This window comes from Eurypyga helias, unplaced genomic scaffold (genome assembly GCF_000690775.1).
Source record: "Eurypyga helias isolate BGI_N326 unplaced genomic scaffold, ASM69077v1 scaffold47520, whole genome shotgun sequence".
Classification (NCBI taxonomy): domain Eukaryota; kingdom Metazoa; phylum Chordata; class Aves; order Eurypygiformes; family Eurypygidae; genus Eurypyga; species Eurypyga helias.
In genome coordinates this window covers 3,421-30,409 of record NW_010224677.1, presented here as the reverse complement: position 1 = coordinate 30,409, position 26,989 = coordinate 3,421, and the positions used below count along the sequence as shown (strand labels likewise).

At 51.0% G+C, this 26,989-nt stretch overlaps 1 protein-coding gene across 1 annotated transcript; it reads right to left on the bottom strand.

Moving 5' to 3' along the window:
- Positions 1–4,850: 4,850 nt before the first annotated feature.
- Positions 4,851–26,385, bottom strand: LOC104505847 (FYVE, RhoGEF and PH domain-containing protein 5-like; the record flags this gene model as incomplete). The annotated part of the gene is made up of 11 exons (XM_010146581.1): positions 4,851–4,887; positions 5,628–5,776; positions 7,444–7,572; positions 9,238–9,368; positions 11,048–11,150; positions 12,002–12,139; positions 14,453–14,552; positions 17,824–17,903; positions 18,582–18,665; positions 24,837–24,905; positions 26,314–26,385. Coding segments are annotated over 11 exons (1,092 nt in total), but the record flags the coding sequence as incomplete, so codon positions are not given.
- Between the last annotated feature and the right edge of the window lie 604 nt (positions 26,386–26,989).

Sequence of the window (26,989 nt, the reverse complement as noted above, 5' to 3'; positions counted from 1 at the left end):
GGACGTACCCCCTCCGTCAGGGCCCTCCCCCGCTGTGCAGAGGCCAAGGTAGGCTGGCAGTTGAGCTCCGTCCTGGTGGGGCCGGCTGTGAGGGAGGTGGGTTCCGCCTCCCGCTGTGGGACTGGGCCTGGGCAGCTTTGGGCACAGCTGGGGCCGTTTGAGAGGTGACCGGCTTTCCGTGTGTGGCACCAGGTCTGAGCCCGGCCCGTGGTGACCCCGCACTCCAGTCCGTGGTACTGCCGTGTCTTAACCTGCCCCTGGCAAAGGCTGGAAAGGGTCTCTGAAGATCGGCGTTTTGGCAAGAGCCTGAGGAGCGGGCAGCTGAGTGGTACCTCGGGTGGATGTGCAGTGATAGTAACAGCTGAGAGGAACGTGTGAAGGGAGGGCAGCTGGAGGCCACAGTCGCTTCAGCACGAGCTGCTCTCTGAACTGAGTTTTGTTGCGCTTGGATCTTCTGTGAGTCTATTTTGGTTTTGTTTCCGTTTTGTTTCGAGTTTGGTTTAGAATGAGGTATTCGGGGCAGGGATATAAGAGATGAAGAGCTGTGCCCATGAGCACGGCTGAGAGTCACAAACCTGGAGCTAAGAACACGGAAGCGCATGTCATATGGATGTGTTTGCAATACAGAAATGAAGGAGAATATGCAAAAAGAGGCCTTGGGTTCACCACTGCCATGTGAAATATGTGAAGAATTTTCCAATTCTCAAAATACGGATGTGCACATTCCTTGAAAGGCAGATTTTTTACTTCATAAAACATACTGCTAAAGTGTACGTACATTCTTGGAACACACATGCCTTGAAGGACTCGGAGACTTCTGACAGTAGCCTTACTGTGGAAGTAGGTTGGCTGTTAGGGTAGGGATGTGTTTCCCTTATTGTAAATCAAGGATGGTGACTTGTGGAGCAGCATCTATGCACACAGCATGCTTTTTTAAATAGAGGATTTGGCAGAACCACCACCACCTTTGAAGTGAAATGACCCAAGGGAATACATTGCTGCTTGTCTGGCTTGAAGGTGGGAGGTGTGCACCTGTCGGGTCATGGTTGTCAGCAAATCCCAAAGGCATCTTTAGTTTTGTCCTTTCTTGCTATCCTAAAATGTCTTAATCGGATCCTGAATATTTTTACCCTTGAATTTAGTTTTTTTCCCACCAGCTGTGTTCATGGTGTGAGGTAGGGAAGGTTTTCAGTCTGGTGGTCAGAGAAGACCACTACCCTGACAAGAAGTGGTATTTCTCGCCAGCGGTTACGTGCAGTTGTGCGTGCCACAACGAGGGGTTGTCCCATGCTGAGTGAACTGGAGAACACCACCACCACTGAGTTGGAGAGCTGTGTTCATGAGCAGGACAGCCAACATACATCACCGGGGAGAACACAGATGACGATACTTGCAGTTACATTGCTGCTTGATACGGAAATCTCTTACAGTGGTGATTGAGTTCTCTAGGGAAGTAGTATGTTAGTTAGCCTGGGTAATAAAATCCGTTTTAAATTGATTTGCTTCTGGCCATGAGGAAATTCTTGTGCCCACACTTCTTAAAAGGAGGTGCAGCATTTTCGTAGCTATGGACTGTTAACCTGTTCATTTGTACTTTCCAGATCTCTGGATGTCAGGATTCAGAGTCGACTGAAATTCGGATCAGCTGTACAGCAAGAGCCAGGACTTCCCAAGGACTCCCCAGAACAACTTCCCTAGGTACCTGTGTTTTGGCGTTTCTTTGCACTCCTGTAGTTGTTCTGTTACTGCTGACCAGGAAGGTCACTGTCCCCCAAGGTGGCTGTGTAGCGAGTGCCCAGCCTGCGTCAGCAGGGCCCCCTCCTCTAGGTGCCTGTCGTGGTTTAACTCCGGAGGATTGCACTGTGGGAGGATGTGGCACTGAGGGTGGCTTGCTTTGGAGCCCAGTGGGTCTGGCAGCCCACAGAAAGGGGGGTTGTCTGTTTATGTCACTGTGCTTTGGAGCATGCACGGCTTGTTTCGTGGTTAAAGACAAAGGTCTGAGATACTTTGAGAGCAGGGTGTTGCACTGAGACCAGTGGTCCAGTCACAGCAAAATTCTGTGTAGTTGGGAATGTTGCCAGTAATTGTGCATTGTCTTGGATGCTGCCAATGGCTGGATCTGGGAGGCGACATTGCGTAATGCTTCACAGGTACAGTTTTCCTCTGAGTGGTACTGGAAATGAAAATGCAATAATAAGAGCTATATATTCTATCTGGCAAAGCCTGTGGATACCCTGTGGGATGTTTTTCACAGTAATTTGAAAATAAACCAAATGAGATTGTGTAGTGCTGTCCTGCCAAAGTGTTCTGAGATACAAGAGTTGGACTGGTCTCAGCTTAGGAAGAAAGAGTTGTTTGCAAGTAACTGGCAGGTCGTAAACTGAGTTGCTATGCACCTCTGTTCTAAGGAGTTAGACTTTTTGGAAAGGGGACTGCTGGATCAACTCTGCAATGAAGACAACTTCCAGTTTTGGTGCTTAGCTTTGCTCAAATCAGACTCACAGTCAGACTGAAACTGTGAGGACATGTCTGTGTCTTTCCCGTTCTTTGTGCTGTACCCAGACCACGGCCGTCTGTAGCCGGCATAGAGCTGACTGCTAGGCAGGCTGTGCGGGAGGCCAGTGTGGTGTGGGCTGAAACACTGCATCACAGCAACTGGGTCTGCATCCTGTTTCTACCCGAAGGCCCCCACTGCCATCCTCCGACGTGATGCTCTTCCTTAGCTTCTCAGGGATTTAGGTAATGGGTGTCCGTTCCCAGGAACGGGAATGGCAAAGCTGGAATCATCCAAGGTACAAGTAGGTAAAGGAAAAGCCTGTAGAAGGGCAGTTACGTTTTGCTCTTTTATTTTTCCACGTTACCCAAAACAACGTTTTATAGTGCTGTATCTTTTTTACAACAAAATGTTTTTATGTATTCATTTCCTGTGTATAACTGAAACCTTCCTACGACAGTCACTATGGGCCAGCACCTAAATCTCCGGAACACTGTTGCTCTGTAGGGCACTTCTGCCGTGGCCGGGATTAGGGGTCTTACTCTGCCTTCAACATTCTCTTGCCAGTTTGTCAGTGCAGAATGTTTTTAGGGGGGATAAATGTGTACAGGGTATTGGTACCAAGGCCGAGGTTCCAACGTGAAATGAAAGAATACAGAAGCTTTACTGGTCTCACACTTGGTGTCTGTTTACTTGTGCTAACGTGCTGTATGAAACTGTCAGACTCTGATGTCTACAAAACCCCAAAACAACTACATTTTTGTGTAGTGGCAGATGTGTATTTGTTTGTCTAAGCTTTTTTTCCCAGGTGCGAAATTGAACTACCTTTATCCTTGGGATACGTATTACAGACCTTTAAATATACAGACAATTGTAAAAAGTCTGTTAGGGTCAGAAATTCAGATATCGCTCCAGCTTCTTGAAGAAAGAGAAAAAGAAAGTAGTAACCCTCCTCCCCCTCAGTATATTGCAATGGCAGTACATTGTTGAGCAGTGTATTTGTGTACAAAGATATATTGTAATCGTAAATGCCGTTCCGTTCCTCAGCCAAATCTTGGGACAAACACAGGACACGAAACCATGTTATTGCAGTGATTAGAACTGCTTCACAACCTCCTTATTAACAACCAGCAAAACACGCACACACACACACACAAAGACCCCACCTGCCCCACCCCCCCCCCCAAAAAAAGGCCCGAACCCCAGAGATGTGGGTCCTCAGCTGGTGCAAAGCAGCGCAGCGTTGTTGCAGGCACACGGACGCTTGCTGCTGAGAATCCAGCCCTGGAGATGCGGTGCAGGACAGCAGGCTGGTGGGAGGTGGCTTTGGCCCCGGGGCTTTGGAAGCGCTGCAGTGGAGCGGATTCAGCCTCCCAGCGTGTTTCCAACGGTGTGCCGGCTGTGCGCCTTACACCCTCAGCGACATTTTCCATAAGGAGAACAGTAGAAAGGACGAGAGCTTTGAAAATCCAGACTGTTTAAATAGAGGATAACAATCCCAACACTACTGAGTAGAGTGGTGTGAAATAAAAACTGTCTGCAGGTTGATAATAAATTAGCACCAACCTGGGGGTTGGAGTCAGAGGCAGTATTTGGGGAGGAGGGATAGGATTCAAGCTCTGGATTTGCAGTGCTACTGGCATGCGTTTCGGAGCATGGCAGTGCTGTGACACTGAACCCTTTGCCGTGGTTATAGAGTGACCTGTATGAAATGGGAAACGGCAGTAAGCCCTTGTCCTGCGGCGCTGGCAGCGGGGGGCAGGTACACCAGGTAAATGGAACGCGCTCCTCATTTCTTTTCTCTGGGGGCAGTTTAGCATACGCAGGGCATAATTTCACGCTGGCGCTTGGGAACGGATGAGTAAGAAATCAAGACACAAAACTCCTTACAAACATGAAAAAATGAAGCTGTAGTTCCATAAAAGTAATAAAGTGCTTTAAATGAGCATTTGTTGTTTACTATATTGTTTCTTGTTTCATGGTAGACATCAAAGCCAACCCCGGGAGACAGCATCATGCTCTATAGAGTGAGTAGAACTGAGCCTGTTCTTGCTGTCGTCAGTATGTCCGTGTATTTTCTGGTCTTCGCATCAGAAGCAGTTTGGGGTGGGATCACAGGAGAAGCGTATAGCACAGTCTGACCTCGCACAGCCAGGAGATCGCCATAAATACTCTATTTGCCGTTTGCAAACGTGGCTGTAGGAAGGAAGTACAAAGAGCCGGCTGCGAACACCTCCTGCCCAGCATCTGTAGCTAGTTTGCGCGACATCACTGCCCAGTTTTGTGGGACAGAAGAGGGTTTTTGGGAATGTCTAGAAATTGCAAAATTTATTCCAAGTCCATTGAGTGATAGGTGCTATAATACGGATGCTTCTTCCATGGCTTCAATCCACCTACAAAAGCCAGGAAAGAAACAGTGGTACATATACTCTTACATGCATTTCAAGAACTTGTGTTTTGGGAAAAGTAAGCATTCTCAGTCTGTAAAGGTTGAGGAGGGCTGTACTTCCTGGCCCAGCTCTCATGAGCAACTGTGCTTTTGTAATGAAAGCAGGGAGCTGGGTGCTAGGGCCCTGTAGTGCAAGGACAACCTTTACCAGGAATTCACTGTCAAATCTCCAGGGTGCTACAGTGCTGTCTTAGAACAGGAGAAACAAAAGCCCTGACCAATGTTTCAAAGCAGCAAAACCTCCCATAAACACTCATTTCCTGCCTTGTGTGTCCTGAGGTGCTGGCATGCGTAGGACTGATTTTGGGCGGATTTTGTCATGTGGTAGCAGTAGAATGGGAAAGGTAAACCATTATTTGCTGAAGAGGAAACTGAGGGGGACACCTAGAACACCTGAGTTGGCCGTTCCTGCACAGTAATTCCATTCCACAAACTGCTAGCCATGACTCTGGAGACTCAGCCTTGTGTTACCTGGGCGAGGGAGGAAATTCTCCGTTCGGGGAGGGCTGAACGGCACCAGGTAGACTTTTACCATCCCCCGGGCCAGTCACATGCAGTTGGGCTCTATCAGCACTCCGAAAGGGGTTTGCCTCCTCCCTTACGGTCATGAAGCAAAGGATCGGGAAGAGCCCCACCTCAGCCCCGAGCCTGCGTGGTGCCTAGTGTTGAGGTCTCCCCCCGTACCTCTGTGCTGAATTGCTGTCCTCTGCTCGGAAGCTGTAAAAGAGAGTCTGCTTGTGGTAGAGATGGAAAACTGCATCCGTGCTTCCTTCCTCCTTTTCTGGGGCAATGGTGAAACCCAACAAAGGCAAACTCTCTGTGGCAACTTTGTCCTGAAAGCAAACAAGAAGTGAATCCACGTTTAGAGAGTAGGCTTGTAGCAGCTGGAGGGCTCTTTCTGGGAATGAGATGCTGCGGCACCCCTCCCTGGCTGGACTGCAAAGGCAGCAGTGTTACCCTCCTCCTGGACTGGGGGCTCACACCCCAGTAGGAGCGATGCCTGTGTGCTGCACACGTTTGTCCTGAACTCAAACATCACTTCTGAAGTCCGGTGCCTCGTGATTATCCACGTGGCCATAGAGCTCAAATTAGCCGGTACTTCAAGGGCTGTCTTTGCCATAACGGTCCAACAGGTAAACTGGCGGGGACTGGGCATGTGGGGCAGGAGAGCAGCTGGTCTGACAGCCTGAGATGCACTCCTGGGGTGGTGTTTCCAACCACCTGTGTTTGGGGACTGCACATAGCAGTCTTTGGTACCCTGTCGTTTTCTTCCGTAGCGCCAGCAACTTTTTTAGAAATCAATGCTGTCTGAACAGCACGTCTGCTTTCCTAAATGCTGCTTTGCAATTCCTGAGCTGGTAATGCCATTAATTGCTAATTTGCGCCCAAGAAACATTCCTGAATCTTGCATGCCAGACAGTGTATCGTACAAGCTAAAGGAAACGCTAAGCCCTGCTCGATTTGCAGCTTAGCTGTTCTGATGGCTGCAGGTTGGGGCACCCTGTTTAGGTAACATTGTCTGTAGTTCTGTGTTGCCTTTGCCTCTGCTTTTGGAAGCTACATTGCAGACTGGGAATGCAAAGTGTCCCTAGCAGCCATTGCTCTTCCCTGCCTCTAAACTGGAAACGCTCGCTATAAGGCTCGCAGAGGTAAGGGACACATAGTTGGTACCGAATTGGACGCTGATCATCTGAACGCCTGCTCAAATCATGCACTCTTTGGTGCCTCCATCTCCTCATCTGCTTAAGGGGGATAACATTGCCTCATGCAATCGTCACCGTGGTGATGAAGGTTTACATAACTGATGTTTGCCAAGTGTTCTGAAGCATCAAGTACCAAACACTGCTGTTATGACAGTTCTGGTGTCCTGTGCCCATTGTTCAGCAACATGAGTTTTTGTGCTTCTCCTTCTGAAGTCTGTCAGGTACAACCCCCTTGACATCCTGCTTAGTTCAAGTTTATTTGTGTTGCACTGTTCACAGGGAAGAAATTCAAATTAGAAAAGGGATGCCCAGCCCCCTGGGCTGTAGGGAGGAGCATGCAGGCTGCTGCTCTCACCCCTGCAGGTTGCCTCCTGTCTTTCCCTCTTGCACTAGTAGGAGAAACAGGTCCTATTTACCCTTGCAAAACCACAAGACTCTCCTCCCCCCCCAGAAATGGCTCAGAGCACCGTCTCTCTACAACTCAGCCGCAGCAGGGAACACCTAAGGGCCTTGAGGCCCTGAGGTGTCAGTCTGTGGAGCCAGAGTCGCGGGGATGACAGTTTACAGTGGCAGGAGGTGGAACACAGGTGGGCGGTTTGTGGAGAGGACTGCTAGGTCGCGCTGGGGCTGTGCTGGGCCTGCGGCCAGCTGCCTGGGGACACTGTTGGGGCCCGGTCCTGGGAGGCAGGTACTTGTCACAACTGCCGTTTACACCTTTCAGGCTTACTGCTGCTGCCTGCAGGGAGTGAAGAAAGGGACTGGCATAGGGAAGTGGTTCAGGTCGGAGTGCACAGTACCTCGTTTGCTGTGTAGGTGTAGAGGACTTTGCCTTTGATGACAAACCAGCGTTTCTTCCAGTGTCTCTTGCCTCTCTTACATCTGCTGAGGTAACCACTGATGGTAGCTCCCTCTCCTGAGGCTGCAACCTGGCGGGGGTAGGAGAAACCGGGATTTGTAACAGCAAAGGCTTTTCCCCTCCTGAGTATGCACGTTCACATCACAGCAGCCAGCCAGGTCTGCATCCATGACACCGTAAGCAGACCATTACAAATAGCAAGACAAAAACCATCTAAGCATGGTATTACGGCTCTTTTTAACTGTTTGAAGGTTCTGGGTAAACTTAGTGCACAGTAAACACGCAGCTGAATTATTGCTGAGGTCAGCAAGTTTACAGCTGTGTTCCGAGGAGCCGTTTTCTTGCTGAAAACTTGTCTGTTTTCCCAAATCTGTTTTTTGGTACATTAAAAGTGCAAGATTCCAAGAGGGAATCAGTCTTGTGGCTGAACACTTTAAAGACGTATGCAGTCGTTTTATATCAATGTATGGTAATCGTTTGGCTATGACTTGGTTTCGTTTGCAAAAGAATGTACCTGAGGAAAGCTACCCCCCCACCCCAAAGTATTTGGAGATCTAAGTGCCCAGTGTTCTTGGAGAGGCAGGGAGCTGTAAGCACACACACCACAGCGTAAGTCTAGCTACAGCAGTGAACTGCCACAGCATTGGCTGCAGGGACAAAGGGCAGGGATTCAGGCCCAGCCATTGAGCACTGACCGCAGAGAAGGCTCATCGGTAATGCAGCAGTGTTTCACATCAGAAGAGGGGTCCCCGGGGCCTGGGCCAAGCAGTCTGGAAGTTACGGAGACGTGCTGTGTGAGGCCGTTGGTATGAACAAACGTGCTGCCTCCACCTGGCTGGAAAGCAGGGCCTTATGCCCAGCGAGGCGTACATCTTGCCCACGGGTTCTTTCAGTACTCGGTTTGTGTGTTGGTGTGATGTGCTTGTATTTTTGGCTCGGTTTCACCGCAGCACTGGAAATTCCTGAAGAAATTCCAGTGTCTCAACTGTACTGTGAGTTCAGTGAGATGTGTGCCCCCTGTTCTCTGTAATCGGAGGATAAGTACCTGCTGACTGCAGTGCAGTGGGAGCACCTGGCTGGGTTCAGTGGGCAACTTAGCTACCTCAACTACGACTGGCACCGTGTTCCTAGAAAGAAAATTAATAGAGCTGGAGAAGTCCTGGCCCCATTGAAATGGTGGGAATTTTGTTTACTTTGGGGGGACCAAGATTTGACTCATTTGATCTGAAATAGTTTGTCTTGAGCTGGAGGGAAAGTGCCTGATTACCCACGTGTGCTCCTGAATGGACTGCCAAGGCCTCGGGTCTGTTCCCTAAGTAAGGGGCTTTTTCTTTCCCCTTGAAACCTTAGGTTTCAGTAGTACAGGCCTTGTCAAGAAAGACAACTGCTCAAGTGTATCACGCTCCCTGGATACCTGTCAGTCTCTGCCATCTGCCTTGGTGTACTATCTACTGCCTTGAAGTCATCTTAGTTTTCCAAAGCCTTGACAGACTGGTGAGCAAATTAAAGTCTACTGCTCTAACTGGGTTTGTCAGTGGGTTCAAGGAGCTGCTGCGGTACCTTCAGTGCTCAGAGTATTTTGTATTTTAAACCCTGTTGTGAAACCCAGAAAGAAACAATTGGGTGGTGAAAGTAGAGCAGGGCCTGGGCTGAGCCCTCTGCCCGCAGAAGAATAAGCAGCTGCTCAGATGTCAGCATGCATTGCTCTACAGCTCCTTGGCTGTCTCAGGCCTACCTCTGTAAGAGCTGAAGGGATCTTCTTCTGCTTCTTAAAAGATGAATAATGAATATTGTGGAAGACAGAGGCAAAGGCACTGCTTGAGCACCTGGATGAAGTTGGAGGGAAGCTCACACTTAGCGGCCGCTCTGCAAGGTGAAGAAAATTCAGAAAGGGAAGGGGGAAATGGATGAATCGGTACGTGTCAGACTGGGGGAAGGCACGTGCAATACACTGGTGCACGTACACTCAGGAAAACGCAGCGCCTCCTCTATAGCTGGTTTTTGGTTGGACTCTTCTTTCAAATCACCCCCTGAAGTCTGGTTAGCTGCCTGGATTTCACAGCCTGGTAATAACCTGCAGCTGCTTGAAAGAAGGCTGCCAGAAAGCTGACGAAGCACGAAACACAGCCTGTTTGCTTATTGGTCAAAATGAGCATCAGGCAAATGGCTTCTCCACCTGTCCCCTCTGTTCTGTAACCCCTCTGCAGGACAGATCCACTAGTGGGACTTCCTTTCTGTATGCACTCGTGAGTTCTGCACATGAATGCGCTACTTGGTCTCTTATTCCCCATCAACGGCACTCATCTGAGTTCCTATTGTCATGCTCTCACTTATGGCAACGCACTGGAAGCTCTTAGTGAAGCTCAGCACAAACCAGAGTCAACGCCTCTCGCACACCAGTGGCCGTGGATGCTGTTCTGGCTGTTGTGACAGCATCCGTTCACGTGTTCTTGGCTAGTGTCTTTAATCAGGATGGAAGAGCGAAACTTCATCTGTCCCCACCTTCACACCCTTGCCAGTATGATGTGCCCGCTTTTAGATATTGTCTGCAGAAATAGTTGTGCAAGAACTTTATTTCCTGTTTGTTCTCCGCTCACACACCTGTAAGCCCTGCCTGCCCTCCCTTTGTGCTTGCATTTGGATGTGTATTTTGGTCCGAAAAGGGACTGGTACAGGAGAGAAGTAATGCAGAGTTCTAGCTGGGCAGTAGCTCTTCTGCTGGGAATTGGTGTTTCCTCTGATCTGTTTCCTCTGACTAACTCCTTGGGGAGAAAAGCTCCTGGTGACGCTGCATTTCACCTCAGCACTGCTTTCTGTAAGAGCTACGGCATGACTGGGGACGATGTGGAACTGTGAGGCCCTTGTTTTACTGTATTGGGTAATTAATTAGAAACGGCAGGGAAGATCATCACCTGTAATTCCATCCCAGAATAGCAGAGGTCGGTTAGCAGGAAACAGGAACCTATAGCGATCTAGCCCAACTGCCTGGTGCATTCAGGGCTGCCCACAAGTTACAGCATTGTTAGTAAGGGCACTGGCTGAATGCCCCTTAAACACTGACAGGTTGGGGCAAGGACCCCCTCTCTAAAACGCCTGTTCCAGTGGTTGATCACCCTGTGAGTACAGAAATGTTTCCTCATGCCAGCTCAGAACCTCCCCTGAAGCTTTGAACCATTCCCCTGTGTCCTGTCACTGGATCTCAGGGAAGAAGAGCCTGGCACCTCCCTCTCCACATCCCCTCCTCCGGAAGCTGCGGAGAGCCATGAGGTCGCCCCTCAGCCTCCCTTGCTCCCAACTAGACCAACCCGGAGCTGGTGCTCATGTGTGTGTCAGAAGGCCAGGAGAGCCCTTGGAGAGCCTGCCGTGTGTGAGCAGTTTCAGCTGCCATGCAGCCTGGTGCTCTCGGGACCCAGTACACAAACCTCATGCTAGAAAGGAGACATCCTTTACAGCAGAACATACCATGGGAGGTAGATCCCACAGCCTCTCTACTATGCAGGCAGGAAATGGGTTTGCCAGGTTTGCCCAGATTAAAGAAATCTTACCCCTTTTCTTAAGTTCCACGTAGCAGCTATCACAGACTTTGGCAGTTTGATCCTTGAGGTACTTCATAGGGTACTTGTTTCTCGAACAGTTTCGACATACAATCTGTCCAGCAAGGAGAGATGCACGTAATAGTACTTTAAACTGGCACATATGCACATACAGAATGAGTCCTCTGAGCTGGTTTGGAGAGGAAGGTGGACAGTGGACCCAGTAGAACTCTCCTGAAACTGTTGCTGTCAGGGTGAGTTTGCGAGGGAACTGTGACTGCTGCACACTGAGCCTCCTGTGGGCCACACGGAACTGAGCGCTGCATTAGCTTGCGCCCCGGTGCTGCGCCCATCGCCCAACACGTTGCACCTCTCCTGCCAGTGACTTGCAGAAAGAGCACTGCAATGTTACTGCTGGCTTCACAGCTTCCCGAGTGACACTGTGCTCTTCAGCAAGGTGCCATGCGCCTGCTCTCCCAGCAGAGGCACAGGCTGATTTCCTCTGGGCAATGAGGAAAAAGCATAGATAAACTTGCTGGTACTGTGATACCAACAGAAGTATGGCCATGGCTTAGGATGGGTCAGAGGGTTTATGTGCATTAACAAGTCTCTAGGGTCGGCGGTGAAGAAACACACCAAGGAAGCCTAGAGATCCCCTTGGCTTTAGGGTGAGGGCAGCAGCTCTGCAGTGCAGCACAGACTTTTTTCCTGTAATTAAACAATTACCCTCTAAACCTTCAACTGCTCACCTCTGGGAATGAGTCTGACCCTCAAGGGAAGGTTCCTGTTGTGCTTACTAGAGTCATTACAAACTTAATGACCTAATTTAGCCAAGCACTGGCGGGTTCTGTGAGAAGTCACATTCTGGCCTTGCTGTGGGCAGGAGTTTGCAATAGTTACAGCCGCGGCAGGCAGTGTCCTCGGGCTGTGGATAAAGCCACCCTGAGAGGTCGGCACAGCTCTTACCTTCCCACAGGCATGGCAGTGATGTCGCCTCAAAGTGAGGGTGAAGTCACAGCCGCAGTTCATGCACATCATCGCGTGGGACACAGGTACCAGGGTGGGAGGCCTCTCGCCCAAGGGTACTCCAAGCCTTTCCCTTAGCTTAAAAGCAAACAAGAGCAAATGAAGAAGCATCCACACTTCCCCAGTCCACTCAGTCAGCCCTTCTCCATCACATAAAATTCTCCTCTCGTTTCAGTCTTCCTTCACCTGCTAAGATCCCCACCTTTTCTACTTCCTAAGGCTCCTTGGAAGTGAAATACAGATGCTTCAGCACTGAAGGACTGCTCAACCAGCCTGTGGTGCTGTTAAAGCCAGTCCCAACAGGTAGAAGTGCATGTAGAGCTGTTCCTGCTCAGGCACTGACACTCCTCCACATCGGACAAGGAGCTGATTCATTGTGTATGCCAGTTGCAGGCAAGAACGTGAGTCACTGGAACAGGTTGCCCAGAGATGTTGTGGATGCCCCATCCCTGGATGTCTTCAAGGCCAGGCTGGATGTGGCTCTGAGCAACCTGGTCTAGTGCAAGGTGTCCCTGCCCATGGCAGGGGGGTTGGAACTAGATGATCTTTAAGGTCCTTTCCAACCCTAACCATTCTATGATTCTATGATTCTGTGACTTTAAATTAAAGCCATCTTTGGATGAACAGCTTCTGAAAGAGTATCTGTAAAAGGATTTACAGGCTCCAGTGGAAGAGCACCGGAGCTCATTATGTCCTTATACCTTGGGACAGGGAAGAGAAATGGGCAGAAAACAGTAAAACAGTAAAAGATTGCTTTGTTGGCATGCCATCCAGATGCGATCCCTGCTTCCCATGGCTGAGCTGGCTATATAGAGCAGGTTCAGAAAATGCAGCACTCCGCAGTGCTTCATAGGTGCTTGTGCTCCCTGCCCAGGGCAGTGTGGAACTGGCCCCTATCTAATAAGGCGTGCTGAGAAGCTGTGCTACGTCGGGCTCAGCACCACAGTGTCACGGGGACCCCGCTGCCCACACACAGCCACTCAGTCTTTGGCACGAGTAGCACACACACTCGTGCTTCTGAAGGACACGCTTTGCTAGGAGGGTTTCCTCTAAGGAAACTCCTCTGCAGACAAACACGGTTTAAACATCAAAAAATCAAATTCCTCCACGTTTCTCTGTGCACACGTTCAGGTTTACATCTCAGGCAGAGCTTCAAAACAAATTGTGGTTTCATTTGCTGAGAAAGGCCTTGGTTTCGGTGGCTATGCTAACTACTTGCTACTTTTTTCCCTGTTAAATATTGTAAAGTAGACTAGCGTCAAGCCTGAAGGAAAGTCCTGTCCTGTTTTTTTAATTACTTTTTTACTTTCTGAAGTCTTCAAAAACGAAATCACAGACCCCCCAGATGGCTGAAGTTGGAGAGGACCTGTGAAGGTCATCTGCTCCAGCCACTCTGCTCAGGCAGGGCTTCCCAGAGCTGGCTGCCCAGGGCCACTGTGTCCAGGTGGCATTTGGGTCACTCCAAGGATGGTGACTCTGCAACCTCCCTGGGCTCCCTGTGCATGTGCTCAGTCACCTCAGAGGGAAAAAGTATTTCTTGATGTTTGAGGGAACCTCCTGCGTGTCAGTTTGTGCCCATCATCTCTGGTTCTGTCCTGGGCACCACTGCGAAGAGCCCAGCCCCATCCTCTGTGTAGCCCCGTACTGATACACATTGATCAGACCTTCCTGAGCCGTCTCTTCACCAGACTGAACAGTTCCACCTCTCTCAGCCACTCCTCACAGGACAGATGTTGCTGTGCCCCTTCCTTAGACTCTTCTCCAGGTGCCCGTGTCTCTCTTGTTCTGGGGAGCCCAGTTCCGGACATGGCACTTTGCTGTGCCCTCACCAGCATGCTTTGTTCCCCCAGTTACTCTTCTGTAGTAAAACTGGGGTTCTGTATACCCTAAAGCTGCATTTCGTCTTCCTGGCAGAGGCATTCCTTGCCTTCTTCCCTGGGAGTAGTACAGCTGCAAGCAGTGGGACACCACCACTACAGCCCAGTTATGGTGGCACAGTTGGGCTGGTGCCTGTGGGGCTGCGCTGGCAGTGCCTGTGCTGTGTGTGAGATATTGCTGTAACCAATGGTGGGGTTGTTTTCTTAAAACCCATGAAGTTTGCAGCTATTTTTTGTTCATTCAAAATTGTTGTCCTTTGGGACAACACATTCTTCCTCCAGCAGAGCTGCCCTTTAAGCAAAGAGCAGAGAGTACAGGGTGTGATGAGCGTTTCAGGGGCGGGCCATGAGCTGTGCCAGTGCTTAAGCTTGGCATAGTGGCTTAAAGGCAAAGAGTAGGAAAGTCCTGAAACAAGGAAGTGTTTGGCGTATAACCCTTTTCCTTTCCTCTCTCTCTCTTTCTCTCCCTTCCCCCATCCCCTTGCAAGCACTGAGAGACTGGCTCTCCTTTTACCTCCACGCTCCTGTGGAAAGTGGGAGTGGTGTGAGCTGTGTCGTCCTCCGGGATGTGTCTGCTGATGCAGCTGTACCAGTCATCCCGTTCCGAGCAGGAGCTGGGAATGAAACATAGCAGAGCAGTCAGGGCCATGCACAGCGAGGACGGAAAGGAGCTGTGCTGGATCAGAGGAGAAAGGCTTCACGGGGGAATGTTTGCTGTCCCCACTGCTGCCTTGACCTGAACTGGTAACGTTCCGACCAGGAGCACAGTTGACTGTTGGGCATATTCACCGTGGTGGGTGGTGTGCCTCTGTGGTTAGGACAGTGACTGAAGGAGAACTCAATGCCCAAACAACTTTCCAAAGTGGCCTCTGCCTTTGCTGTCACCGCACAGGCAGAGGTCACACCTGAACTACCCTTTAGGCACTCTGGTGCGTGTAGGGCTGGCAGGGGTTGCTCAGAATAAGCCTCCTTATGCTCATCTCTGCAGGGGGATGCTGAGGTGACTAGCCTGTTGGCACACAGTGAAGTCTCTCATCCCCCAGGCAACCTCCGGTCTCCTGGCCGAGGTCAGGCCAGCCATCTGGGAGGGTCGTGGCAGTTCTGCTTGGAGAGCAGTAGTTCTCCAGACTGGCCCCTAGGTGCCCCCTTTGCACCGGACAACACAGGCAGCCCGTGTGCTTCGCTGCTGTGCCAGCACGGCCGCGGCGCTCTTCGAGCCTGGTCCTCCCAGCTGCGTTCGCTTTCACAGCCCTAAGCTCTGCCGCCAGTGCCGGCTGCTTTTCCTGCTGGGACATCGAACTGGGCGCTTCCTGCCCACGGGGTGACTCCGCGTGGGCTCCCCTCCCCGAGGCACAGCAGCCACTCGCATTACAGCCACCCACCACGGGTGGCTGTGAGAATGAGCAGTGGCATGGTTGCCAGCTGCCACTCAGCGGTGCGTTCCTCACGCTGTCCTCAGGACAGCCACCACGCATGACATCTGGGAACAATTCCTCTTTTGGGGGCTTAAAAAAAACATACAAAGGGAGGAAATTCCAGATGTTGTCAGTGATCTCTGACAGGGCAACCCTCTGCACCCGTGTGAAAAACAGCAGCCTCTGTACGGTTCAACAAGCCCGCGGCAGGAATGGGAGCAGGCTCTCCGAGCCAGTGTACCTGCTGCGCGCAGGCTAAGCGCTGCAAGCCGAGGGGCTGTGGCAAGGGCAGCGTCTGCCAAGAGGCACTAGCCAGTCCTTGTTACTACCCCAAGTCCCATCACCTTACACTTGCTAAGCGACCTGAAGATGTCTGCATCTTCCAGACAAACTGCGTTCACGACCCGCAAAGCACTACCAAAAGGCCTGGTTTCAACCCTTCTCTCACCAATTCTGTCTTGGAAATGCTCTTCTCTGGAGAATTAAGATACGATTTAGGAAACCAAAGGAAATCATGGCCTGTATAGTGATGTACATGAAAGCCACTTGAGAAGGGCAGATAAAAGGGACAATCTGCTATTAGAGGCCTGATATCTACCTGCCCCCTGTAACCTCTTCTCCACTCCACTAAACATCTCTAGGCAGTCATCACAGGTTACTGGTGTCTGAATGTGGGAATAACACCTATCTGCTGGTGAGTAAGAGAAATTATGTCACTGGGCCTTGGCCTATTCCTAATAAGCTATTTCACAGGCCGCATGAACACTCGGAGGAGTTTTTGCTGAACTTCTGAGGCTCAGCAAAGCTCAGACCGTGATTCACCACTGGTACATTCGGTCACTCCGTGACTTCTGGGCTGCACCTTTTGTGCTGAGCCATCAGTTACCCGGGTTGGCTCATATATTCTTCCTTAAGCAGACAGAGAGGGTCAGAAGGTCCTTGCAGTCTCCTCGGCAGCAGAGGACAGCTGTGGAATACTGGAACTGGGCCAGGACGTAGTGCCATCCCTGTCACTGTGAATTAGCCTGTTGGGGCAGTAACACAGACTGCATTCTCCCAGCACTCTGGTATTTTGTGTGGGCACCAGACGGTGTCTCAGAAGAACATGTCTGAAATGGAATGAAAGGTGTAAGAGCTGTAGGAGCCTCCTTCATGGAGCCTTGTACTTGAAGGCTCTGTGCTCAGATCCGTTACCAGCTCACTGAAGGCCAGTAGCATGGGTGCTGGGGGAGCCAGCCCTTTGCAGCAGGAGCTGTGAAGGCTTTACAGTGCAGTCTGCTCATCCGGCCATGCTGACTGCTGAGCTCTGCTCATCCTCAGGCACTGCCTGTCGCATCTGCACTCGTGCCGTGTTTGTGCAGTGCATGCACCTCATCTCGTGCCAGTGTAAAGGTAGTGAAGTTTGGGCTGTGACAGTTCACAACTGGCCCCCCGTGCGGATTTGCAGCACCTCGGTGTGAGCAGTGATAGTTACAGTATTTAGGGATGCTTGAAGCCTTCTGGTGCTTTTTGGTGCTCCTTCTGGTGAGCGGAGCAGGCCAAGGCTGTCACTCCATGGGGTTAGGACAGCATGCTGTCCCACCGATGCCCCATCGGCCCTGCCAGCCAGTACGGAAGGGGAGAGGAAAAAGTGTTCTTGGGTGACTTTAGGCAAATTGGTCCCAGAATAAGGCAGCACAAGTAAGGGAAAGGGGCTCTATCCAGGTGCTCTACTAGGAGCCCGTCTCCATCTGGAGGTTATCAGAAGGGCAACCTTAGTCTCGACCCTGGTTCTGTCTCCTGCCAAAGAAACACAGCTTGCAGTAGCCCCATATCCTTTGCTTAGGCTACACACAGCTGTGGTAGGAGTAGAACAGGCAAAGACACAACCCAGCAATGCAAGCAGAAAGTGCCCGGCGTCTCGCTAGGGATGCCAACCCCACTGCCTCAACTCTGCTGTGTTCCTGTGTGTAAGGTAGGGAACTCTACTGGCCCCTGAGGTTGCCTGTAAGGTTTGATTCTGGCTTTTTCATGTAAGCACTGTTAAATGCTTTTCTATCTCTTGCATGGCGTTACCTAGTTACGGTTTTCTCCTGCAGGTTTGCAAGCCAAGTGGTATGAGGTGACAAGTGACCTTAAAAAAGGGAGCTATAACATCTTAGTGTCACAGGGCACAAGTGTGAAGGATAATGGGAATGACTCTCAATGGAAAGGTTTCTTAGTGACAGACTTCCTTCTCTTTCCTTTCTCTGTAAGAAGTTCCCGAGAGCAGACCTGTAGGCTGTTCTCGGTATGTGAGCTGAATGACCACGTACAGGCTTCGCATTTACACTGAGGGTCTTCACTGCATGATCAGGCCCTCGGGCCTTGACTCTCAAATGGAGTTAAACAAGAACGAGGCACCAGTTACATCTTACGGGTTGGTTAGACTAATCTAGAGAGAGCACTGTAAAATGTAACACCCTGGGCCATTGCTGTTTGGGGACAGTACCTTGCTGACAGGGTCAGGCAGTAATCACCATATTCGATCTTCAGGACGTTCGGGGCTTTTTCTGTCACTGGACGGCTGACCTGGAAACAAATTCCATGAACATGAATGGGGACGTGAGGGAAGTTGTCTGGAGCCAGAACACTGTGCACGTCTCAGTGCCGCCTGTTCATGTTTCAGCGCAGCGCTGGGCAGGCAGGGTTTTGACTGGAGAAGAGACTGTGTGTTTATCGTGGCATGGAATAGCTCCCCAGATACCTTTTCCCCATCAGGTTGGCTGATCGCTTTTTGAACCCACAGATGCTGTTGACAGAAACAGCCACAGGGCATGTGCACAGCTGGCAACCACGAGCTTATGTAAATACTGAGTGGCAGGATTTAAAGCCAGGCGGCCTGAGCCCTAGTGAACATGTAGGGAACAGCCGTGCATTGTCTGGAGACAGGAAGAGAGCATTGGACAAAGGGGGAAAATAAAGTTTTTGTGTCTCCAGTTTCATGATCACATGGTAAATCTGATCTTGGCCGGTCTTATTTACACAGCCTGTGCAAGGCTGTCATACTAACTCACAGCCTTATAGATAACCTCTTACAGGTCTGCTTTATATTGTTTTTTATTCTGTCTCCTGTAGGAGACAAGGGAATCCCCTGATAACAGGTCCATCCCCTCTGTTCCTGTGCTGGACATGAGACAGAAGCCAGCAAAGCACCCACAGCCCACTCCACAATTTCAATTCCAGCCTGTAAAGCAGATGAAGGAGTACCTTCATGCCTGACACAGCCAAGGTGTTCTTCAGTCGGTATTTCCCATCCTTCTGGGGATATGTGTACAGCAGAACATCACTCATCTGTGTAAAGAGAAGGCCAAGATCAATCATGTGCAGTATGTCATGCAGGCCTGCCCCTTACCCTGGGAGCCAGCCAGAGCAAGCAGTGGCATGATGAAATGCTAGGTCTGCTACTGCAGGCAGCTCCAAGCCGCACAGCTTGGATGGAGACCTGCATTTCCACATAACTGTGGAGTCTGCATCCCGGACGTTGGTCTTTTCCCATTTTGGGCTGTTGCTAATGGCTAAGCAAGTAGGTAATCAGTGCTTCCTTATTCAGCTTGGCTGAAGCAGCTGCTTGTTTGCAGGGCACTGCCATGTTCAGGGCAGGAAGGCAGACCCTGCGTTTGCTACCTGGCAATGCCAGGTAACTGCCCGGGATGCTGCAGCTCTGACTCCCACAGGGATCCCCGGCAGTGGAGCTGCGGCAAGGCCAGGGCTAGAGCTGGCCGTTGCGGGCAGAAGCCACAGGGCAGGTGAGGAGCAGTGCCAGAGTCTGGAGGAATGCTTCAGGGAGGAGGGGTTTGGGCCTTTGCGAGCACTACCCGTGCTTCACTGCCAGCAAAGCTCACCTAGGCACCTGAGCACTGACTGAGTCTGCAGGCTGCACCAGAGACCGCAGCAGGGCAAACGGGAGAAACCGTTTTTCATTTTATGGGGGAAAAATCTGTCCGTTAACACCCCACAGTTCTCGCAGCTCCGTGCAGAGCGCGTGTTCTTCAAACAGCTTTGTGTTAAAAGGAGTCAGATCTCTGCTGTCTGCCTAACTTAATCACAGGCGGTACTGCACCCTTTTACCTTCGTGCCCACAAACAAATAGATCAACCAACAGAACTGGACCTTGTAGGTCTCCACTGGCCTCTCCTTCCCTTGCCACTAGAAGGAATAGCAGTATCGGGGGAGCCTTAACATTGCCATGGTAAGGCCTATGTGCATGTGTGCTTCACGTTGCTTGAAGGAACAGGATGTTCTCTGGCTGTCCTTCCCGGCCTCTCACACCAGTACCAGATGCACAACCCTGTCAGGCCCTTGATTACTGCACTGGGATGGGGACCGTAAGCAAAGGTGGGCATGGCAGTGTGAAACCCAGGCACTGGTAGCGCTGCAAGAGGCCAGAGACAAGGCGTCTTCAATGCAGCAGTTCTCCAGAAGCTGGAAAGTAAATGTAACCCAGCTTCACTTGGACTGCTCCGGGACAGGGACATTTGAGTGTAGCCAGTGGGATGGTAATGATACTGCCTTTTGGAAGGAACGCTGTGACAGATGCAGAGAAGAAGGGAGGAAGCTTCAGAATGATTTGGCAATGCAATAATGTTTCCTGTATGGAGGGAATGGCTGGGGTCTTGGTAGTGCTGCCTCACCTCCTGAACGTGCTGGTGTCAAATTGTCACTCATTTGTTTGCCTGGAAAAACATGGAAAGTGGAGCCTTTTGGATGTTTTCTTAAAAGGTGATAGCTGTCTTACAGGGCAGGAGCCATGGTTACAGAAAAGTGACATGGAACTAGTACTTATGGGATGGGATCCTTATCACCTCGGGCTTAGCAGCAGAACTGTTGGTGACTTTATGAGGGTCAGGAGCTCATTCCTGGACTCGTTCAGTACGTAGCTGTTTGACTCTCTGCACATCAGGTTTGTGAGTGTGAGCTGCCTGTCTGTAAAATGCAGATTCCCATTAATATGAGGCCAAATGTACTGGAGTGACTTTCCCCAGAACTTGTACTTCAAACTTTACTACTTTTAAGAATTGGATTGACTTTACTGAGCAGCAGCAGCCAGTATTTTTGTAGCAAATGCTGAAACGTTTTCACAAAGCTTCCCATGCCCTCCCACCTTGGCCAGGCCGCTGGGTATTTCTGTGTACTGCGAAGTCTTCACTCAGGTGGAGTTTAAGGCTCTTGCAATATAATACTTCCCTGCTGAGGGCAGAGAAGCCTAGGGCAGAATAGGAGTCTCAGCTTCTTTCCTCTGGAGTATTTGCTCTTTTGCAACAACCCAACAGAATTTCCTTCGACCAGGGTTACAGGTGGTGTGTCACAGAGTTTCTCCATGATTTATCTACTGCTCCATACATTGCCCTCCATGCTAACGTTGATCCAGTCAGCACAGTGACCCCTGCACAGCGCTGACTACATGGTGATTTCTGCTTTGACAGGGCGACACCAGCCAGGACACTCATCACACCCTCCTGCATGCCGAGTACTGGGGAGGTGAAGGGAGGAGAACCCGAGCACATATAGCCTGGGAGTGAAAAGCAAGTGCCAGCTGGTTTCACTTGATCGTCCTGGTAGCCACTGGGCCTCAGGCAGCCAGGTGGGAAAAGGGCAAGAAGCAGGCGGGTTGTATTGCTAAGGCCAAGAGCCTACTCTGTGCAGTAAGAGAGCACCAGTGAAAGCTCTGCCTGGTGATTCTGCTGTCTGCTGCATGTTCAGAGGGTTGTATGACCCAATGGGACCGGACTTCCTCTGCCACTCATCGTGCCAGTACTTCTGGCTTCTTTCAGACCACAGAGAAGGAAGCTAGTCATGGGCACTGAGCTCAGGAAAGTGACCTCTGAAGAGGGATCTTCAGGATTCTGGTGTAATGTTCTACTGGGTTGCCTGAACAGCAAACCCTGTGTGTTTTATTTCTTCTAAAAGTCAGGTATCCCTTTGAAAAACAGCTCATTCTCTTACTACTGTCGATTATGAATGATGCCCTGGTGCATAGTGTTGCCATGACAACTGGTTGATGTCCCAAGGTTTTACTGCACGTTAGTGATGACTTTGCTTTGTAATTGTGTGCTGGAGGATTTTTCCTCCTCCCGTTTTTCTCCCCCATAGTGTGTGGTGATGGGCTGTGAGTCCTGAGCTCCTACCTGCCACAGCTTAACGAAGGAGTTAGGAGAAATGTTGCAGAGCTTCCTAAGCCAGGCACATAGGTGAAGGAAGAAAGAAAGGGTTTGCACCTGCTGCTGTGCCCTTTGCCACCTCCACACTTGCGACCACGTGCTCATCCTGTGAGTGGCACGGGCAGAGCTGATCCTCCTGCTGCACGCTGCACACCATGCCCTGGAGCAGCGGGCACTGGGCCATGATCGAAATCCATCTTGCAGACCTCGGGAGTCTGTGGCAGAAGAGATCAAGTGCCACAACCCCAGGGCATCTCCAGAAGTCCTCATGCTTCAGACCTACTTCCTGTTTTCCAGAAAACTTTGGAATCATTGTCATCCCCAGCTGCTCGGCAGTTGATATGGGAGCAGATGTTCTGCGCTGCTCCGTGCACACCTACAGTCCCCCAGAGCACAACTGGTAACACAGAGAAGGAAGGACATGTCTGCTCTTTCATTTCCTTTCTTCCCGTTACTGCTTTCCTTCCCCCCTTCCTTTTATACTCTGCTCTGTTGTGATGGGAACCCAGTGACACGGGAGGTCAGTGCAAGTTTTCGAACCTACCGTGCTCCAGTTTCTCAATCCAAACAAGTTTGTTGATGCCCTGTTGAACTCCTGGCATCCATACATAATGCATTCTCTGTCTCAGGGCTCCTACCACGTGTTGGGTTTTCCCAAACCTTTTACAGGGTAGTGCCTTATGAACCCGGGGTTGCTCTGAGCCTGCATTCCACATCCTCTCAGTAACAGTGGAGCAGCCTGAATGTATGCTGGGGATGCATTTTCCAGGCTCTGACTCCCAAACCTCCTATATCCAGCCCTGCCAGCTAGAGCACTGAACAGTCTCCTGTTTGATAGCAGCTCCCCGCACCCCACTTGCAACACAAGCAGCCTTTGTAGAGGAATTCTTGGAAGAGTGAGATAAGAGACAGTGTGTGAGTTGCACAGTGCTGTGGTTGGGGGGCAGTTAGGGGGCCTGTCGTTGTCAGCAGCCCATACTGTGCCGCAAAGAGGCCCCAACATCCTCGTAAACAGAGGCTGGACTCAGGAAACAGGCGCACAGCAAAACTCACCAAACATCCTGCCAGGAAACACCCCATTCAGCAGTACCATCAGCCTGCACGGACCAGCCAGCTTGAGTAACCTCATGATACGCTCAGCGTACACCCGCAGAACACAGGCACATCCAGCCCCAAAGCTGGGCACTCGTGCCTGGGGGGCCATGCACAGACAGACAGACAGCGCTTCTGTGGACCTGTATGCGGAGCACAAGCACACACAGCACCCAAGCTCACCCTGAACGCGCAGGCCAAGGAGGACCCAATCTCTATAGCCTAGTGTAACTACAGCTTTAGCTTGGTGGGCTCATCTCCTGGGATGTGCAAGCATTAGATTCTCAGAGATATCCTTCTGACTGCACTTGTCCACAGACATTCTCCCCAGGTCCTGGGTTTGACGTGGCTCCAGGCAGAGTCAGTTCACCACAGAGAACTCACTGCTGTTCCTGTATAAATCCGTTTCAGGTAGCTAAGGTAAACACTGATTTCATCCAGAGCAAAACCGGATCACAGCTGTACATGTCAGCTTCTGGGGATCTTCTCTGAGTGGCAGCTGACGTGAACCATCCGAACAAAAGCCCGTTGGAAAAAGTCTTTGTTGGGTTAGTACATTAGGACAAACTCTTATCCTCCCTGAGTTTGGCCAGCGGCTGTGAAGGATTATGATACGGTCCTCAGAAGATAAGGCCTTTAAATATGTGCGGGCTTTAGGAGAGAGTGTTTAGATTATTCTCGTCATGGGGTCTTGTGGGTTTGGGTTCTTTCCACACAGTGTCCTCAGGCACTAGACACACAACAGCACAAGGGCTGGGGTAGCTGCACTGGCAGAGGGCAGGGTATGGTCATGCAGGCTTTGGCTTTTATGACAGGGCAGGGATGGCTGGTAGGGCCTTAAGAGCGATGCAGTAAAGATGCCATATGCCAAGATGGAAGTAGTTGCCATAGCTACGCAGGAGTTGTCTTCATCCACCCACCAGCTAAACAGTCTATTAAGCGATGTGTGAGTGGTGGCAGCACAGCAGGGATTGCACAGCATTAACCGGGAGGACCAGGCAGAGCAAACCCATTCCAGTGTCAGTGCAGGAGTTACTGTTCCACAGACTCCCTTTCCTGCGGTTTCACCATGCAGGCCATTGCTCTGCAACCCCAGGAACTTTCAGGGTGGAGGGGCCCGAGTAAGAAAAGCTCTGAATCCAAAGGCAGATACTTGCCACTAAGTTCCAAAGGGTTTGGAGATGCCATCGCCCTGGCCCCACCTCAACAGGAGTCCTCATACAGGAAGCCTGAGGGGGTGGTGAGTGTGTTAGAGTTGGCAGGAAGTCAGTTGGTGTGTCTCTTGGTTCTGGAGAGGGAGCTCTGTGGCTCAGTCCTGCTCAGCACATACTCTGCATGACAGCACGTGCGGTCACAGTCTGTCTGCTGGACTGCAAGAAGACACCCACTGTTTCTGAATACCAAGAGCATCTCTGAACAGGACGACCTTGGCTCCTGCAGTGCCCCCAGCTGCCAAGAGACACTTCTCTCTTGGCAGTTAACACCCAGATTGAGCAACTGAACTCCTCCCGGGAATCAGAAATGGTTCCTAAACTGGACAGTGCCAGAAAGTAATTTCTGTGCTTGCCTTGTGCCAGCCATGCTGTCAGCCTCCTGGGACATGCCAGCGGATGCAGCCACGCTGGGCTACGTCACACGGCAAAGGGTATTTCAGCCAACTGGTGAGGGATTCATTCGCCTTACCCGTCTTAGAGGAATTTGGCAAACCATCACTGAGAAGTGTTGCTGTGAGCAGGAGGAGGCTGGAGGTGTGGGACTACAGCAAGGCAGGGCACGGTGGGCGGGCAGTTTGCACACACCTGGTCAGCAGGTACTAAGACAGACTTTGAGCCTCAGGGATACCAGTCTCTCCTGAGCGAGTCCCAAGAAAGCTTGCATGGACTTCAGCACTAGGGTGTTCGCTGTTGCTTCTAATCACATCTCCTAACGTCTTGGGGTTGGACTGTCAAGTGTGAAGCTTAATTGCTGAAAGCGTTCCGGAGCTGTCGCGCTCCTGAGCTTCCTTGCAGAACTAAGGCCTGGTCAGAGCTGCAGGTAGCTGCGTCACGTGCTCCTGCATGCAGGGCTGATGGGCCGTGCGTGAGACGCAGCAGCAGACTCACCGCATCGCGGCTGGTGGCTAAATGACCTGCAGCCGGAAGGTTTGTGCCAGAGTTCAGGGCCACGTGAGTGCAGAAGACACGAGACAGTGAAAATGTAAACAAAACCTTACCAAGAACAAATGCCGAGGCTGCCTGGTTTTGCCAGAGACTTTCATCAGCGTTCCCTCTTTAACAAAGACCTGGAGGAGAAAACAGCAGGTTTTAAGGCGGAGACTCCTCATTCTCAATCTTACGGAGGAAGGAGAATGTTCCTCCTGGGAAGGAGGTATGCTAACAGCTTTCAGCAGCACAGGACTAGAGACCCTAGCCTTTGTTTCTAGCCCTTCTCCTTCTCTGGCTTAGGCTGCATCTGGGTCCGCCCTGCTGCTCGGCGTGAACCACACGGGTGGGAAACCTGCTTGTCCTCAGCTCACTGCTGCTGCCCCATGGGCTGTGCTCAGCTGTGACCCGCACAGGTCGCAGAGCTAATGGGTAACTGGCCTTAGAAAAGGACTCTGCTCTATAAAAATCCTCGCAACTACACAAACCAAAAGGCTGGGCTTTCAGCGGCATGCATCCATGTGCCTGCGTTCAGAACCTGCACGTGTTGGCACACCCAGCACTTGGTCGGTCCACACTGTTACTGCCTGTAGTAGCACTGTGCACGGCAGCAACCAAGGTAGCATACTAGAACTTGATTGCGTAACTCCTGGAAAGGGCTGCAGTAATGAACTACATCAGTGGCTCAACAGTCATCCCTGCTTTGGCTGGAGAACAGAATTGGGTGTAGTTTTTCACTCGAGCAATTTGTAATCAAAGAGCAATCTAGGAAATTCTGTGTGAGGGGCTTGGCAGAATCTGGTGAGGCTTTACTTGGCAAGGGCAAGTGAGAGTGCGGATGGTAGAGAAAAGGGGAGGTTGACTGCAGGGTGTGGCTGCTGAGGATCCTTGGGCTACAAGTACACGTGCTTTGACAGTGGCTTCCATGAGTTTTGCTAAAGGTACTGCTGGACTGAAGGGAATGTAGGGTTGCAGAACTTGAGAGAGTAATCTTTTGCAGTGTAGAGGCAGGTTGAAGCAGGGAAAGCAGACAGGTTTGAAAGCCAGGAGAGGAAATCTGCATCTGATGTCAGTGCCAAGATAGAGCAACACACTCTCCCACCTTTCTGGTCATGGGTTGCTTACGAATGTTGTCGTGCTTGACAAGCACTACTGGGGAAGGGGGAGAATAAACATTTGAAAACAAACCATTTCTCCCGATTTAAGGCTCTTACCCAGCCAAATAACACACTGGGTCTTTCCAGGCTGCAAGCAATACCTGATAGTGGTGCCACCTCTCCACAGGAGCATACAGGGAGGGAAAAGCAGGTCCATCAAAACCCATGGCGTGAGAGCAGGGGCAAGGCATGTCTCTCCCAGCCGGAGGCTCGTGGCACATCCTTGTGCCACTGCCAGAGTGATGGCTTTGTGACACACTGACTCCAACTCTTACCACAGTAGCTCAGTAAACAGCATGTGTGGATGGGTGCAATCTGGCCAGCCCCCCCCCAAGAGATCCGGCTGACTGAAACAATGCCCTTAGCAGCCAGCTCTGCCTGCAGCACTCACCCTTCCAGGCTGGAGGAGGCCGCTCTGCCCTCGCACGCTGTGCTCGATGTGCACCAGCTTCTGCAGGTTTTCCTGGGGGAAAGAAACAGTGGTTAGGAGCCTCATGGCCCACGTTCTTCAGATGAGCAAGCAACCTGCCCTAACCCCTCCGTAGGACTCTCTTTCTCTAAAGGCGGTATTGCAGAACTAGGTGTCAGAGAGAACTGAGCCCAGGGATTTTACACCCAGAAAGTCTTCTTCCAGCCCTACAGGTTTTATACAACCTCATCACCTGCACACACATCTGCTGCGGCCTTCTACAGCCTTGTTACCCCCAATACCTCTGTTCACCTGCCAGCAGGCCTACCAACTCCACAGGGGATTTATGCACTGGCCTCTGCTGACTTTCTGGCCCTGGGAACTAGTGAGGTCGAGGCAGAGACACAGGGCAGTATGTGCTCCAAAGGCCTGTGCACCGGTGGCGCGACACAGGTAGTGCAGAGCATGCCTCGGTGCTGTAAGACTTGCTAGCATTATCCAGGGGTTCATCCTCTGCTATAACGGATCAATGGCTTTGCAAAAGGGGCTTGGAAGGTGAACTAGTAAGCAGACAATGAAGCTGCACCTCTGTTGTGATACGCTGCAAAAAATCAGGAAGCGGATGATAGTATGAAGTGCCTACCTGGCCTTGCAGCAC